General features: G+C 42.1%; 1 protein-coding gene across 1 annotated transcript in view; it reads left to right on the forward strand.

Moving 5' to 3' along the window:
* Positions 1–18,504, forward strand: part of rab26 (RAB26, member RAS oncogene family) — a 73,159-nt gene that overhangs the window by 38,612 nt on the left and 16,043 nt on the right. The window contains exon 5 of the mRNA XM_076093182.1: positions 6,967–7,019. Within this exon, the coding sequence (XP_075949297.1) occupies positions 6,967–7,019 (53 nt within the window). The remainder of the gene's footprint in view (positions 1–6,966; positions 7,020–18,504) is intronic.

Genomic DNA, 18,504 nt, shown 5'->3' on the forward strand with positions numbered 1-18,504 from the left:
TGCAACGGTTTGCGTATTCATGCTGAACCGTCGTGGTACGGGGGTCGCGGCAGAATACATTGTATGTAGATTGACACAATACAAATTAATATAGGTCACATGTAGCCCACAGCTAACAGAATCCATGGCAATTAATCATCCTGATAACGTTCCGCAAAGCATTATGGGAGCTGTGGTCCCAAAACCAAGTTAGACTCCTAGTCGATTTCAAACCGATCACCAGGGGCTGGTAAAACCAGGCGGTTGTGCTGTGTCCAGGTACTTCACACGTAATGGGCAGCGCTCTACTAATAATAGCTACTCACCTCTTGCTTCGACCTGTTGTCGACTCTGAACGCCACAAAGCCACCGACATGGCGGAAATGAGCAAAGGACAGGAGAAGATAGAAAAGTCGTGACAAATGGCGACTGTGGGTCTCACAGTGACTACATCAACTGCATATCGAATCAGTGTCATTACCTCATTATGTCGCCGCTCTGCTCTGCCTCATCCCATGCTGCCTGTATCATCTTTTATTCCCTCTATTCCATCTTCTTGGGTCAGTACTTTCATCACTAATGAGCGACTGGAAGGCCTTAATCGGCGGCAGCGGAGGATTGTGGGGGCGAAGCCTGTCCCCTCTGAGGCGGGAGGATGGACAGCGGCAGAGGAGAGCTGAGCGGAGGGGTGAGGGAAAGTGATGGAAAAGAAGAGATGGAGGGAAGAGGAAAAGGGAAGGAGGGAGATGGATGGAGAAGAGGGATTGGAAACAAAACATTGGCGGTATTGCTCCACTAGCCGTGAGCTGTGCGATCCGTCATCGAGCTCTCTCTGTGTCTTTTTCATGCGCACACAGACACACGCGCCTTTCTAGCTTCCTGCTTATTAAAACGGACGTGCAAGGTCAGAGAGAAAGGCATTTTTGAGGGTTTATTCTCTGGCATCTGTGTGAAGTGAGCTGAGAGGAGGTGTGTGTGCACGCTAATGTATCTCCCTGCTTCTACTCCCCATTGAGCTAATTGTCCATACAGTATAATATCCGTCTCACTTAATCGCCTTCAAGTATTGATCCAGCTATCATATTCCGCATGCTTTAGCTGTTCATTTCAGTTCAGTTCTCTTGAACGTTTATCCAAAAAGGACTGGCTTCAAACATTAAGCTGTCACTACGCCTCGCGAGTTTAGTAAACGCTTGTCGTCGGGATTGAGCCGCCCCCTTTCTAAGATGGAGGCCGTAGAGTGGAGCCCTGCGGGCCGTGCTTAGCTGGGAGAAGAGGTAGAAATGACAACTGCTGCTGGAGCTGTCACAGGAATAATGAAGGTGATGGAAGGACGGGGACGCCGGTAGCAATTTCCGATGCACACTCTCGTTTTGTCATACAGCGACATCAATGCTGGGGCAGCAACTTGCCTGAGGGGATAAAGCGAAACTCATCAGTCAGATATCACACACACACAAACACTGGCTTTTCATTAGTAGATGTACTGTGGAGCAAGGTGTGTTTTTCATTTTCAAGGTACTAATGGAGCAGACGAGGGACTTTTGGTTCTTAGCTGCTGTTTGCAAGTTGATAGAAGTATTCTGGCAGCAGTTTTAATGCCCATGTGAGTCGATCTGCAAAAGTCACCTCTAAACCCCAACTCTATGTTTGTCACAATAGGGAACTTCTCTCAAACTGCAGAAGAAGCACTCGTATGCTTTACTAAAAAATACTGTGACGAACTGTTGTAGCTTACAGTGGAAGGGCTATCAATAAGACAGACAAAAAGTACTGCATTTCATTTTTTACTGAAGTAAAAGTACATAAGTATTGTCAGCTAAAAGTACTTTAAGGATTAGTTAGCCATAGACATTTTGGGAAATATACTTACTTGCTTTCTTTATGAAAGCTACCACTGCATGCTAAATATGAAGGTGCCAGCAGGTGATTAGCATCGAGTGGCACAAATAATAGAAGCAGCGTGAAACAGCTACCCTGGCTCTGTTTTCAGAAATGCCTCTGTAAAAACTGCAAGCTTTGTCTTTTTTTTTTTACAGGGAGTTTCATGCTGGCATAAGAGATGCAGCGATTGCAATTTTGACCCTCCGATTTTGATTTTAAGAACTATATTTGACGTCAAGCCTCCAGACTTTCTTCACCACCATCCCCGAAAAATAATTTCCCGAAGTCAGTGTTAACTGTGAAAAATTCTCTTAGAGTCTCCAGTGCTGATTACCCGACAACGTCAAGGTAATGACAAGACTCCAGGAAGTCACTGCGCCCGTCCAAGGAATAATGTCTCTCATAAGCCTCCATAAAATTAGAGCATGTCCTTTTTACACTTCGGTTTTTGTTTGTTTTAAACAAACAACACAGGGCATATAAATTAGGGAGCTTCAAAAGCTCTGATAGGTCAATTATTTAATTATTTAACCTTTTTTAATCTCTTGCCCCCTGCTCTCAGTCTTTATGCTATTAAGCTAAGATAACCATCACTTGGCTTTGGCTTCATATGTAGCGGACAGACATGAAAGTGATATCGCTCCTCTCATCCAACCATCCATATTTCCCAATGAATGTAGCTATTGGAAAGAGCTTTTTCACCCTGGAGATTTAGCGAAATAGAAATTTAAAGCAGCGAAATGGAAATAACTATATAACTATATTCCACATTTTGTGTGATTTCTTGTTAATCTGTGATATTGTTTTTGCCTGTAATACTCCTTTGGTTTAGGATGCATGCCATCACTCCCTCTCTCTATGCTGTCAGCCCGTCATATAAAGGTAGAAACTGGCTGATACTGTGCTGCGTGTTGTCGTTAAGTACTTCTGGACCACATGATTTTAGCGTCAGTAAAACCCAAAGTCACAAAACCCAAGGTGTTTTGCAGGCCTATGTGTATTTAATATTTATATGTGTATGCCTGCCATGTTATTTATTTGACGTACATTGATGGGAAGCAGAGCAGCCAAGGTCAGCCAGTGATTATTTACACAGATTATCATCTTAAAGATGATGGATGGCAGTGCTCTTTATGGATCACTTCACTCCATCAAACTGCAACCCTTCCTGCTCAGAGCTTCCTGCAGGTGCTTTGATCGTCAAGGGAGTCGTGGCTCACAAAGTCATATCCTGTAGGCGTCAATGTGTGTAGTGTTGGTGTGCTGGAGGGTTACATGTGGGTTGAAAGTTTTGTTGTTCCGTTTCCAGGAACATGGAGCACAAAACACCGTATCAAACAAAAATATAAATACAAGTTTTTCACTGCCCATGACAACTACTTTTGTTAATTGTAATAAACAATGTTACTGTCATTTTAATACCATTTGTTGCATCTAATCTAATAAATAATAGAATAGAATAATACAAGTACAACCTTTCAAAGAGCAATACACTTTTAATTCTTGAGACATTTGAATGTGAAAGAAATATAAAAAAATTCGAGGTAAACAAAACACGCATGTAAACACAACGGCCAATTGTTTGGGCCGAATGACATGATTGGATGCCTGATTGGACTGACTGCCTGCGCTTATTCTGCCCGTGCAGTCATTGCACATCACCACAAGAGGCTAGCTTGACATCTGTGAGTACTAACAATAGTCATGTTTGTTGTTTATGTTCACATTGATATGTTTACGTTTTTAATGATAATATTGGGGGTGTGGCTTTGGAGGGAGGCCGAAAGTGATCGGTGTTTCCTACTTGGCCGCTTTCTCACTCGATTTAGCGACTTTTTGAGCTAGTGCTGCCAGCTACTTTCATTGGAAAAGAGTTGGCAACACTGAGCTGGGTTTTGGGTTTGATATTTTTTTATAATCTACTTTACGCTGGTTTCTCCACTGTCAACTACCAAACAACCTGGCCTTAAGCGGTTTGGTTCTGCCGCCTTTGCTTATCGCAGAACAGCCACTAGTAGCACAATTGGTTGCGTTTCAGGAAAACGCATCTCGTTTGTTGCAGTGCTGCTTTTGATCATAAGAAAAAAAGTTTTATATATATATATATATTTATTAAAACAGCCATTATTACTAAATTCTAGAGGAATGCACTTTATATTCTCCGTCAGCCTCTTTCATTAGCATATTCTTTTGTCATGATGGTCTCGTCTCTCCGTTTCCTGGTGAGGTTAAAAGGCCGATCCATCAATATGTCTATCTCCCTTTGCACGGTTAATGTTACTCACCTTCTTGTCTCTGCCTGTCTGCATCACCTGCAGTCCTTCTCTCACCATCACCGCCTTCTATATTCTTCTGTCTCTCCCTCTGCCCTTGGGCTTGACTTCTTCCGTCTTTCAAAGTACTGTCTGTCTGTCCTGTACGTTCTGCTTTGCAACCACAATGCAACTGCCTGCAATGACGAAACCCTCTGCGTCTCCACTGCTGTGGAAAGGTTCCCTAGCATTGTCTAGCTTGTACGACGTAATTGGATTAGGGGAGGGTGAAAGACAGCAACTCCTTGTGGTTTACTCAGATTTTCTGGTGAGTGATAAACACAAGAGCCCACGCGAGAGGAAATGAACTCATGGGGCAGGTCTTCTCTCTCTCTCTCTCTCTCTCTCCCTCCCTCCCTCCCTCTGTCTCTTTTTCTTTACTCAATGTGTTTTCTCAGTTTGACACAGCCGGGCCACGCTCACGGTGATAACAACTCATTAAACACCCTTCACGGACTTGTCTGGCTGGAAGAAACAAACAAATGGAGGGCTTAATCCAAAATAGATTGGTGAAAATGCGGCCACGGTTGAGGGGTGGAGAGGACCGAGAGGGAAGAGGAAGTATACGTAGGGGTTAGAAAACTGTGTTGGAATGAGGACGGGGAGTGATGTCAGTAAAGGAGAAGATGGTGCCGTGGATGTAATTAGCTTAGGGCTAATCATCCCGAGTGAAAGTTGATCCAGCTGAGAAGATGAGTTACAATTGCCCTGGTAGGTGTAATGAGTTTTTCTGTCTGACAGAGCTTTATGATGCACGCCCTCCAGCTTGTGCTGAAAAACATCTGAGGTGATATTATTCTGCATGGCAGCGTGGTGCACTTGGAGGTAATTAGAATTCACATGGGTGGTTAATGTGTGATACTAATGCTGTGTTCAATGGTAGTGCTCAGCACTTTGCTCAGCTAGCAGTTTTTCTTTCAAAGGTCAAACAACAGGACATGTCGTGCTTTTGATGTATTTAACACATTTACATCATTTGTTGCAAATTTGCGACTAAAGAGTGGCCCAGTTCTGAGCAAAAACTGTTTTATGGTATGAAATAATGGCATGAAATAATCCGAACAGGGCATACATTCCCCAACGCTCCACCAGCTCTAAATCGGCATCAAAATACCCACAGTGCTCGACAAAGATAGGATACATGTGTCTTACAATGTAAATAAATCTTGGGGCTGCACCAAGATCTGAATATGCACCAAAAGACAAGTCCACATATATAAATCACAAAAACGTTTGTGCCTTCCAAAACCTTAATAAAATGAACATTACAGCAAAGATTCATCAACAGATTTCTGATCTGTCACCTCAGTGTTAAGGTTTGGTCAGATTTAAGCAACCGAAACTACCTCAACAGTCTTAACACGAGATCCATGCAGTAGTTGTTCCAGAGCTTTCTATCGGATCACCACATATTTGCCCATTTGTCATGGAATTGTAGAAACTCTAATTTCCTGTCCTCTGAGCACTTGAAGGACTTCAAGAGTGAAAGTCCATTCGTGACCTTTGAAACAACAGTTGACAAAACAATCTCACAACAATCTCACAACAATGCCCATTGAGTATCTGTAGCTACTTACAGGTAGGGAAAGGTCATGGTAATGGATCAAAGAAACCAATGCTGACGTTTGGCACGAGACAGGATGCATTCAGATGTCTTACCAGACCTCGGTAGGTCTTCATCTCTGCTCTTAAGGCTTGCAGCTTGAGGCTACATTTCCCACTTTTAGCATAGCACACCAGCTTTTCATCAAATTTGTCTTTAAAAAAACTGTCCATTGTGACTAAGTTATATCATGCAATCCAAAATATGTCTTTGAACCAATGACCGATCCTGAGGTTTTTCTGGTGAGGATAGTCACCTATGGCCTAACTAAATCTTACATCTTTTAATTTTGAAGATTTCTTGCGAATACAAATTTTGAGATCTTAGCTCCGAGTGTCTTTTGCTTTTATGGGGGTACTGACCTTCCTTTCTTGCATTGTAGACCATAATGGCAAATGGGAAAGGGCTTGAAATCACACTCCCAGTACTGCAGTATTTACCATAAGTAACTAACATTACTATTTGTAAGCAAAATCTCATAAAAACAGCATGTTACAGAAAACCGTCCTGAAGAGGCTTCTTTCATTTTGTTGATTATTGTTTTGGCATGCTGCTGTCTTTACTGTGTAGGCGACATTGATACTGTAGGCGTGAAATAACATCAGCAATCAATGCAAATTTTTGTTTGTCATTGCTAATAGATACAGTAACTCTGTTGCTGGATGAAAAGCTTTTCATATAACGACAAGGAGACTGAAAAGAAATGGCTTCACAGGTTTGCTGCTTGTGACAAACTCTGGCAGAGATGAAAGACAGAATTACAGAGCATGTTATTTAACGGGCTAAGGATGAAAAGCAAATGATGCTGTGAAAGATAATTGGAATGAGAATACAGGAAGACTTCTCTTGTTATGTTGTGTGATGCCATGATTCATCACAACCTTGAGCCATGTTCACTTACATGTTTTCCATTTCATTCTCAGGTCCTCGCGCTCTTCTCACTCTTCGTCAAGCTTTATGATATTCCCACAGCAGCGTGGCACTGACACTGGTTATGATCAGTGTTTGTTAAATTAGTCACTGTGGCTATTCGGGAATATGTAAAGTATGGATTGATAATCGCCAGCATGTTGCACATGTGCATTCTATCATCGGTTGCTAATGACTCTCTAAATCAGATCACTGATTGTGGTTGGAACAGTCAGGTACAGGAACATTGCTAATGTTTTTACTTCTCTCTTTCCTCAGCTCTCCTCCTCCTCTATGACGTCACCAACAAAGCATCCTTCGACAACATCCGGGTAAGAACAACCACACTCGGACTTGTCTGTTCACCACGTATCCCCCCTTTATTCCCTTCTTTGATAGAACTGCAGTTATTTAATGTTGATTCATTTATACCACACCTCCGGGTGTCCACGAGTCCCTGCCTCAAGTCAAGGAGTTAAAGTACTGTATTGATGTCTTCTCCATGTGTGAGAGTAAAATGGAGCATGAGGTCGACAGATAGGTTTGTGCGTTAGCAGTAATGTACACGTTGGACCAGACCGTTGAACTCAAAGCGATCAATCTACTTTCCGACCCCACCTATGGTCATGAGCTTTTGGCAGTGACCGAGCGGCCAAAATTAGTTTCCTCCCTAGTTCGGCTGGGCTCAACCCTAAGGCCGGGTAAGGAGCTTGGAATAGATCCGCTTCTCCCTTTGCATTGAAAGGAGCGAGTTGAGGTGGTCCGCACATGCGATAAGGGTGCGCTGGAGGGATTATATGTATCATCTGGTTTGGGTAAGCCTTGGGATCCCAGAGGAAGAGCTGGAAGACGTTGCTGGGGAGAGGGATGTCTTGGCTGGGGATGCACCGAGTCAGCTCTTTCAGTCCTGATACCTGGGCTTTGGGTATCGGCCAATACAGAGTACCAGTCTGATACCAGTGTTAAATTAATAAGCTCTTTGCCTGGGATCATTTTTTAGCAATCCAATACCAGAGCGGCCCATTACACTGATACCCGATCCAGCTGTTTGGGTCAGTGTCCGTGCATCTCTTGTCTGGACTATCCATATAAGAGGCGGAAAATTGAATGTAGTGGCTATTTTGTACATTAACAATGTTCAGGACTATTTCCACTCTTTATACCAGCAATACCTTGTCTGGTTGCCTGAATTGAGAGGGTGCAATGATTCATGGGTCCTTGCAATCACTGAAAGAACAATTTCAAGAACAACAACAACAAAAGAACAACGACAATACCTAGTGCTACATACTCATTCATTGCCCCTCTAATATGTAGATGACGGTGCAGGTGAATGGTTTGAGAGCTCTGTAGATTCATGTTGTCTGACACAAATTGTAGGTTAGTATAATTCTTTGGACAACAAGACCATCAATCCTATGCTGCATAATGTTGAATGATTCCCCCTCATGTAAACAAAGCAGAAACATAAATTATTTTGCACAAGTTAGGATAGTGCTCACACTGAAAGTCTTTCTTCCACTGGACGTGCAGTTGAATACAAAAGTTCTCCAAGTGATGCGTAGAGGTCCCCCTGTGCTCGTACTCGCAGCAGGGTTCGGATGATGAACGATGACCCCAGTGGCAACAAATGATTATAGATACTTTTTCCTCAAATGGAGCCATCTCTTTGTAGTTGCAGCATGTCTCTGCTCCTACTGTGATTTTCCGGCCATCTCCTGCCCCATTTGGTGCCTCGTCCTATGTCTGCGCATTACTCTCCTTTGATTAACACAGAGTGAAGTTAAAGGCAGAATATGGCCATTACAAGAGTGTGTTTCTCACGCATAAAGGAGAGTAATGGCTCCATATCTGGAGACTGTGTGTGTGTGTGTGTGTGTGTGTGTGTGTGTGTGTGTGTGTGTGTGTGTGTTGCACAACTCTTCCCCATTAAACCAAACATATTACGCTGTTTTACCCTCATCACGATGGTGTCTAGGGTTGTTTACCACCAACCTTTTAAGATATGCTCTACCGAGTCCAACCTTTCATCTTAAACCATCAATGGGTGAAAAAGTTGAATCTTAATTTTTCCAACACAAAGCAACAAAGTCTGTATTTTTTTCAACTTACTTTTTTAGAACTCATATTGTTTCAGTAATTATCTTCCATCTGGTATTATTTCTGGATCAACCTTAACTTTTAGCCTCCCACCTTAGAGACGGATGCATGATTTTGTTCAAAATGTGTGAGCAAATTTGGAAAGATCCATGAATCGTAGTTTAAAACAAATTCCCTACATTTCCACACCGCTTAACCTCTTGGATTAAGTCAAGAAACAGCCACCTGCGCTAGTCCAGATTGGTTGGGTACCCTGAAAAGAGCAGACTCTTTGATACGGCACCATCGGGAATGTCCCATTTCTTCAGCCAAATCCTGTCCGATTAGCGAGCTAACGTTTGTTAGGCTGGTTTTGCAAAGTTGTCATTGACTTGCAAATTGGTTCCGATACAGCTAATTCAATGTTTGGCTGGAATCAGCGTGCCAGGCAGGTTCATTCAACACACGCAAGCCTATCTTCTTCTATGTTCTACTTCAGTCCATGATGCAATTAGTATCATGTTTCTTACCTTTGTTAACTGTCAAGTATAGATCGACAGTATGTGATTGACAGTCATAAGCTTATTTCTAAAAAGACAGAAAGTAGGGTAGCAAAACTGTAACTTCCAAAAGTTGAATAATGGGAATGCATTTGCTCTACTTGCTCCATTGCTCAGGAGCCTTTCTGCATTGCTACTAATGTTAAAATATATATAAAATAACAGCCTTACAATAGAACAAATATGTCTCATGGTTTAAGACAGTCTGTCACGGTACTGGGTGGAACAACAAATTGTCCTATGACCTCCTCTTTAAATGTATATCATTTCATAAATGGGTCCTTGTCCTGGATGCACTAAACTGTATTGTTTTCCAGTATTTTCAGCTGGCTGCTTCTCTGTATGGGAGGAGTCTAAAAGAGGGTGACTCGCTTTGTCCCACAGCCACAAATCAGGTCATGGGTCTCTGTGTGGAAGTGTTCCTAAAAACCCACAGGAGCATCTCCTATCACACTGCCAGGTATTGGCACAGGAACAGAAGGAGTGTTGATAGTTTTAAATCAGAAAACGTGTTCAAACTGGAACTGGGGATGGAACTAAATGAAGTGATGTATAGGTGGAGCATGTACCTGTGGCACACACACGGTTCGCTCATCGATTTTTTTGCTTAATTTGAATTCATGAAGCAACAGCACCCTACTTACTCTCTGTATTGCCTGTGTATTACTGCACATCTCAAATATCAGAATCTGGGCTCAGATAATAAATCTTCCTTTATCCGACATGATTTTTCCCCTCCAATGTCCCTTTGATCATTTGTCTTCGTTATTTGTAGTATTTATCATATCCTCTACATGTATAAAGCACTTCAATTCGAATTACAACTGAAGGGCAGATCGAGCAGGCCTACTATGTGCAAACACACACACACACACACACACACACACACACACCTTAATGTGGGTACATTGTGTAAGGTGAACTCAAAACATTTTCTCAAGTACCGTACTTATTGCATAATTCTAGGTATTTGTAGTTTAAATATTTATTTTCTACGTTACTATCAAACTTTTGAAGTGAAAAATAAGTAACTGACCCGGACCGTGGTCTGCCTATTAGTGACTCCTGGTGTAGAGGCTATACATGTGGCACACACAGTTCTCACCGTGTACATGTGTGTATCTGCACACACTGATATCTCCCACAGTGTAAATCCATTAGCAGCAGAGCCTCTGGGCGGAAGGCCGGAGAGCATTTGGATGATAAAGAGATGGAGACACTGTGCCCAGTGGTTTCCATCACTCATCCCTCTCTTCTTCTGCCTCCCATGTGTTTCGTTTGCTCTTTCACCTCTCTCTTCACTGCCCACACCGTCTGTGACCATGACCACTACTTCTTTCTATCTGCCCCTTTTCTCTGCCTCCATGTTTCTTCTCACAAGTCCAGTTTCTTTTCTTTGCTTAACATTCTATATATATTTTTTTAAGACCAGTACCTTCGCAGGGATTCTGATAAATGCGTATCGTCGTCATAAAAGTATGGAGGGAACAAAAACAATCCATAATCATCCTGCAGTTGGCTTCCGAATTCCCCGTTCAGGCGTGTACCTTCTTACGTAAATGTGCTGCTAATTGAACATGTAGGTCTTACGTATGAATAAGCCCTGAGTCGCTACTACATGGTCGCAATGAGAATTCCATTAGGTTGGAACTGAATCTTTCGAGAGTAACGCAATGGCTGCTTCCACACAGAGAGAGGTTGGATACGCGTCTCGTTCTGCCTTTTTAAGAGCACAAAAAAAAAATCTATTCTCATTTTGCTCCAATTGCGTCACGATCAATTTGCAGCATTGCTGGCAGTAAAGAGAATGAATTAGTGACGTTCAATACGATACATGAAAGGCTTAAGGGGATGAGGTCTCCATCTCCGCTTCTCTTCATGTGACAGTTACTGTATGTTGTCCTGTCACAAGAAAGAAAGAAAGAAAACTATCTATAGAGCAGCACACTGGAAACATTTCAAGGCTTCATTCCAGATGCACATGCAATGCACACACACACACACATACGCCTCATGAACCTCTATCATTACTGTAGTAAAACATAATGCCCTGCATGATTGTACAATCTGTAACAACCTTCGGGTTCCTCATTGGTCGAGGACATTTTTTTGTGAGTTTTTAGCACCAGTACGGCAATCACTTCCACCGTCATCGACAACATTTTTGATTGGACCTTGATTGTCTCCCATTGTGGCTCCCATAATGGTCGGATTCAAATTAAGGCTTGGGTAGTTTCTTTTTTTTTATTTGCAAAAATGTCATAATAAGCTTTCAGCATATTGTTATTCAAGTGGTACGCTTGGTAGGCTGTTTTCTGGAAAAGGCAAAAAACACATTCCTTAGCCGCTCCCACCAGATGAGCATGGGCACATGCATGCGCTTCATACAGTAACCTGTACGAGTACTAGTGCAGCTATTCATTTCAAACATCATGCCGATAGTGGTTGTGATATAGATGCGGTCTATCTCTTTTTTGTAAACTTTGGGCCTGTAAAGCCCTTTGAGATGACGTCATCAAAAAACTGACAGAGGAAGAGAAAAAATGTTTTGCTAACCGTAGCCGCCATAGCCGTGCCGTAGCGGTGAGCTCACGCATAGGGCAAAACTACTAGAGAGGAAGAGAAAAAATGTTGCTAATAGTTTAGCCTTCTGCTAACCGTAGCCGTGAGCTAAAAAAAAAACACTTCGCCGATATTGTCAAACTCCTTTAGATAAGTCCCTCTTCCTTTTTTGGGTGGCTGTGCAGTGTAGGAATAGCAACATATCTTGCACGACATTCCACCGTTAAATCACGCTTTCGCCATCTGAAGGGACTAAAGTCCATCACGGGCTACATTTTCCAAAGCTTAAAACCAGCGTAAAGAGGAGGTGCAGCAGTATCGCTTTCTCTCAGACCACTTCAGTTACAATATGCTGAAAGGTTGCTATGGAATTTTTGGTCAATGACTCCAAAAAAGAGAGCGCAGATCATGTAATTTATTGACATGATGATAATTGCAAAAAAATCATCTGGATAGTTTTTTCTAGATTGTTTTTTCCCCATGTTGCAATATTCATTTTGCATGTATTATTGCATGCATGTAAATATAGTGTTCATTTGTCAGGAGCCTGGTGCCTTTAAACTCCAGAAGAACCTCATATCAGGGCTTTACAGCTGCTGCTTTGGCTCCATGTTGGCTTGAGACAACTCACTCACACGCCAAACACACACATGAATATATGCAGCGGCACACACACACACATACACACATACACACATACACACACAGGTTTTATTGGTATCGAACCAGCACGCTTGGGAGGCCACAGAGAAAAATCATTAAATTACTGACGGCCTTTTCACAGCAGGAAGGCTTTGTTGTTCAAAAGATTCCCACAACAAGTAAAGTAAAAATCTATTTGATGTACACTCGGGGTCAGCTGGCGCATGGCCAGCTGAATATTTAGAGGGAGAAAGCAATGGAGCAGACTGTAGCGACCGGATTTACAGCCTCCTTGTTCAAATATGATCAGTGGAGATTTTTATCTTTTAGTCTGTTACATTTGCCACGTGTTCTTGCAACTCAGGTGGTGACAAATATACTGCAAACCCATCTGTATGTTTTACATCCAATGTTCTCCTGAAAAATATTTACATCAATCAAAGATAAGGATGTAACAGGCAGATCTCTCTTTTGCAATGATGATATGGAGGAAAAACAAGTGTCAACATGTGGGGTCGTGGTTAACCGGAAGTGTCACCAAAAGACACAGCGTAATAGCTGTGGTAAGATTTGCGCAGATTATTCTGCTAATTATGACAAGTGTGTCACCCGGTCCATCCTGTCCATTCTGTGATTAGATTAAGGTGGTGAAAGACAAAAGTCAATGTTACGTCACATCCAGTTCATTCTCGTGAATGTGATATCTCAGGAATACCTTGATGAAATATCTCTAATTTTGACATAGTTGTCCACCTAGACTTAGGGATGAACTGATCAGATTCCAACGGTCAAAGTCACTGTGTCCTCAACTTCATCCCAATCAAGTGTTGTCCCGGTAAGCCTTGACCAAATTTCATCTAATTTGGCACAAACGTCCCCGTTGGACTCAAGGATGATCTGATTAGATTTTGGTGGTCAAAGGTCAAGATCACTGTGACCTCTCAAAACACGTTTTTCTCCATGATTCAAGAATTCATGTGCTAAGTATGACAATATCATACGAATGTCTCAGAGGATAAAGTGATGAAGTGAATGAGTGAAGACATTTTGGGCAGACATGGGTTTAATCTGCAACATGAGGGGTTGGCAGGAGGCATACAAACATGAGGCGGTCATTTCCATCAATCGACAGACCGAACAATCACCGGCACTAAAAACACTTCAGACTTACATACTGTATCAACATGTTAGTATTCCATTAAGGTAGACTTGAAAAAAATTAATCCTTCAAAGAATGCATGTATTGTTACAAATCAGATCCACACACATTGATCATCTGTATGGTCCAACCCATTCTCACTCCCAACTCTTCAAACACCGACATTTGCTCAGTGGCCCTCACGCTTCAAACTATGATGCCCTAGCATCCCTTTTGGATGAGTCGGGGACAGCGTGTCTGCTCGTTACATGTAAAAAAATATTTCCAACGTAGAAATCCTTAGTTTTTAAGGATTACTAAGTTCTTGGTTAGGCTTAGAAAAAGATCATGGTTTTGGGTTAAAATAACTGTTTGTTCCGTAAAATAGCTACGCTTGTTACATTTCACATTTCATATTTTTATCTTTAAATTGTGTCTGATACTATTGCACTTTTATTGTCATGCACCAATCACCGAGCCAAATTCCTTGCATGTGCAAACATACTTGGCAATAAAGCGTTTCTGATTCTGATAACTTGTTATTAAGTCAATGTTGCCTTGGTTTCACATGGGACATAAACTTTTAATATGTATCACAGTAAATTAGACTGGGGGGGGGGGGGGGGGGGGGCTGGCTTCCCAAAATAAAGGAAGAAAAACAATCATTTTCCAGCACAGCTTCTCTAATACTAACATAGGCGAGGAATCTCAGTGCCAGTTTGCCTAATTGAGCTGCAGGGACACCAAAAATAATTTGGGGCGAACAACGAAAAGCAATTTAAAGAAACACTCTCCAGCTCTCGGCTTATTGAACTAAATCAAATAATGTTTGTCCTTCCAGCTCCCTCCTCTCTCTGCCTTTCTGTCAGTCTCTCTTTTTGACTCACGAGCATGTTTGTTTTATTTTCTCCATCTACCACGCGACATCCCGCCAGCCCTCACACTTTGTCTCACTTTCTTCTTCTCTGTTTATTTGTCATGCTTTCTCCCTTCTGTCAAGGCTCTAAATCCAAGCTAGTTTTGTTTTCTTCTCTCTCTTCTCCAACCCTAAGTAACGGCTTTCGCGACAGCATTTCTTTTTCATTTCTAGCCAGTTTACTTAAAATCGTTGCCCGCGTCGGCCACCGCTTCTCAGACAGGAGTGAGAAAACAGGCTTGAAAGAGCCGACGAGTGTCTCGTGAATATGTAGAAGACGAGGAGCGGGAGATTAGGATGTGATTTGTGCTCGTTGGATGCTAATTGGTTATTTAGTCTTTCGGGGGATTTGTCAGAAACTTGAATGGCTCCATCTGTAGTTGAGTTATTGCAGTATGTTAAGGACCTGAAAAGAGTCCTCACACATTCACACTCATGCATGTGATATTGCCCTAAAACCAAGGATGTCAAAAACATTTTATTTGGGCCAAATACAGCCCGAATTTTAAAGTGGGCCAGAGCAGTGAAAACATTGTATGATAACCTATAAAAAAAATCAACAACTACAAATTTCCCTCCCTTTCTTTTAGTGTAAATAATTACAATTACATTCTAAAAACGTTCCCAATTATTGAACAATCCATTACAAAAAAAACAGATGACGAACGGCCTGAGATGTCTCGCTGATCTCTTGGCTACGATTAAAAACGGACCGCTGTTTCCTCAAACCTGCCAACAATTCATTCATCATCTCTGTCCTCAGTTGTCATTGCAAGTTCTGTGTCTTTAAGCACTGAAAGGTGCTTCGAACCCTCCGGCTTCCTATTTACCTCTGTGAAGAAATAGGAACCGGTCCATTGTTCTGCATGAACAGTAGCCTTGACAGTGTTGTTTCACTATAGCCTGTAGGTAAGCCAGTAGGATCTATAAGAGCGCATCAAACACGGGGCCTGCTGCTCTTATTAGGACAGCACGAAATCCAGTGGACAAATAGGAATAGCAGTGCATTGTATTGGAAAAACTGAAAATAATGACTTCACACTCCTTTTGGCGAACCGGTTCTGGCACTCGGGCCACTTTGACAGCGCTGCCCTAAACTCCGACTCACAGTGATCTTCACATCAGACGCGTGCCAGCTATCACACGGAATCCAAATCACAACACTACTCATATTTGCAGGTGTGGTACGCCCCAAAATGATGGATATTCTCATATATTAAGCTGAATGCACATTTTCATCATTATATCATATTTGAAATACAGGTGACACATTATTTTATCCTCATATGTAGTGAAAAATGCTATCTAATTATGAAGAAGCAGATACAGACACCTCTAGATATGCAGCCACCACAATGCGGTCATTTTCTGTTACCAGAGTAAAGTCTTGCGGGCTGTTTGCGAAGTTTGTTTACAGTACTTTGTACGGTATTGTTATTGATAGTTTATAACTTCATAGAACAAAAGACGTACTCGTTTAAGGGAAATGTTAATATTGTAGCTCTGGCCTGAGGGTTTCATACTGAAGATAATTGAGATTCTGCGGAGTGTTTAGGAGTCTGGTTTCATGTAAGGAAGCTAAATGTAGCTTGCTTTAACCGCGACCCCGAACACACGCATGTAAAACAAACCACACACACCGAGACTGAGAGTGCAGCAGGCTAATAAGTGTCAGACTGTTCTGCCTCGCTCTGAAGTAGGGAACGATCTCTTCTTCTCTGCCTTTTCATCTTCCTCTCCTTGTTCCTCCTCAGAGGCGGAGTGCATCCGACTTGAGAATAATGTTATTTTTTTTACATTTCAAGCTTTAGTTATTAATCTCTCAGTTTGAGGGAAAGCTTGCTGTATATCTGAGGTTTATTCCCACCAAGTGAGAATAAAGGTGTTTACCAAACCCGCTATGTCTTTCCCCGGTGGCAACTTTATTCTATCTACTGACCAGCAGGGGGCGACTCCTCTGGTTGCAAAATAAAGTCTGATTGTATCGAAGTCTATGAGAAAATGACTCTACTTCTCTCTTGATTTATTACCTCAGTAAACATTGTAAACATCAGTTTATGGTCTCAATCTCTAGTTTCAAGTCTTCTTCAATACAACAAGATGTTCATTTAGTAAGTTATGGTCCATTCAGAGTCAAATAGACCATAAAGCAGGGAATGCTTTAGGGCGGGGCTACTGTGAATGACAGGTTGCTGCCGCTACCAGAGCCGTATACGGCGTCTCTACGTCACTCTTCTGCATTCCAAATATGGTAACTTCTGTTTTTTAGTTGCAAAAAAAACAACATGGCGACGGCCGGTATACCAGATGGTGAAGGCGAAATCGCCGAACTCGAGGCTTCAAAACGCACAAACCAATGGGTGACGTTACGATGACTATGTCCACGTCTTACATGCAGTCTATGGTCTTTCCTGAAACCTACACTCGGTACACCTCACTGTGTACAACTGATCATTTATATGTGAAGGATCACAAGCCCATAACTACACATCACTTCCTAACTGTAAGTGGAGATGTTTATTCACCAACTTTTCTTTTTCGTGCTGGTTCAAATGTGTTGTTAAAATTCTGTAATGACCGTCAATAGGAAACCATATTTCCAGTTGATCAGTCACATCTGGCCGATACCTGATCCAGTTAACGAGGTCAGTATTGGCGCTGGTACTGATCCAGTATATCCAATCACTGTCTTTAGTTGGTTTGGACTTCCGGGAAGTGCATCCTCAACATTTCCTGAAGCAAAACAACTCGAGTCTTCTGGTTACATTAACAACACTGGTGCCATTGGTTAGAGGCGTTTCATCATTGTTCCACATAAATGATGTTTTGGCTTTTTGTAGGTTAAGCATCTGAATGGTGTATAGCATGTATATGTTAAACCCAAACTTCCAGGAACATGGCTGGTCTGTGATGCTATTTTGGTATAGTGGCCACTATACTTGGCAATGCATGATCATGTGATGCACACTGGCCCAAAAGACCATTTGCCATACACAATCATCACTAAAGGAAGGACAAAAAAAACAAACCATGAAAAAAACATTCCCTAGCATCACAAACACCCTGAATGACTATTTGTTTTATTATATGATCTATCCAATAGATTCTGACAAATTTGTATCTGTATCAGTATAGTTATGTGTTATGTGTGAGGGCAGCCACCAGGAAGTCAGTCATCTCAGCTAGAGGAAGTCTCTAATGAGCATGCTCACAACTGAATAAGCCAAAGGTGGACTCCAGTGCTCTGCAGGAGCCCGCTGAAAGGCCCTCATTCTTTTTTTGCCAAATGCATCCAGTGAGCATCTTATATTGGAATGAACTGAGCTCCATCTTGTAACGCTTCATCAAGTTCTCTGAATACGTCCATAATCAAAACAAAAGGCGACAGGCCTTTTGTTTTGTCTGTATGGCCACAAGCTGGCAGCGTCAACATGCACCACCGTCCTACTTTCCCAGTTTTGACATGTGTCACTACATCAGAATAGCAGCGCTTTTGTCACTGTCACTCGTTGGATTGGCACATCCCAGCTACTGGATCTTGACGAAGGGCATCAAATGATGCAATGCTGCTCGATGCAATGCTGCTCGATGCAATGCTGCTCGATGCAGCCAGTGTGTGTGTGTGTGTGTGTGTTGCATTCATCATTGCAATGGGGATAAAGTGCCCAACCTATCATCATCCAGCTGATGAAATTATTCACAAAGTTTTGCAAAGCTCAACTACCAACTTCTCCGCACATCACGTACACACAAAAATAATTTTAAAATCAGTGATTGGATGATTCCCACAGCAATGCACCTTGGGAGTCACATCTGACTTCCGTCGTTAAATGTAAATATCACAGGACACTTGTCAGGATAACCTAAACACATTTTGTTTACTTGTTTAATTAAAGTGTTCCAGCAGTTGACCGATTCTG

This window comes from Anarhichas minor, unplaced genomic scaffold, assembly GCF_050575085.1.
Source record: "Anarhichas minor isolate MPS153535 unplaced genomic scaffold, ASM5057508v1 ptg000017l, whole genome shotgun sequence".
NCBI lineage: Eukaryota > Metazoa > Chordata > Actinopteri > Perciformes > Anarhichadidae > Anarhichas > Anarhichas minor.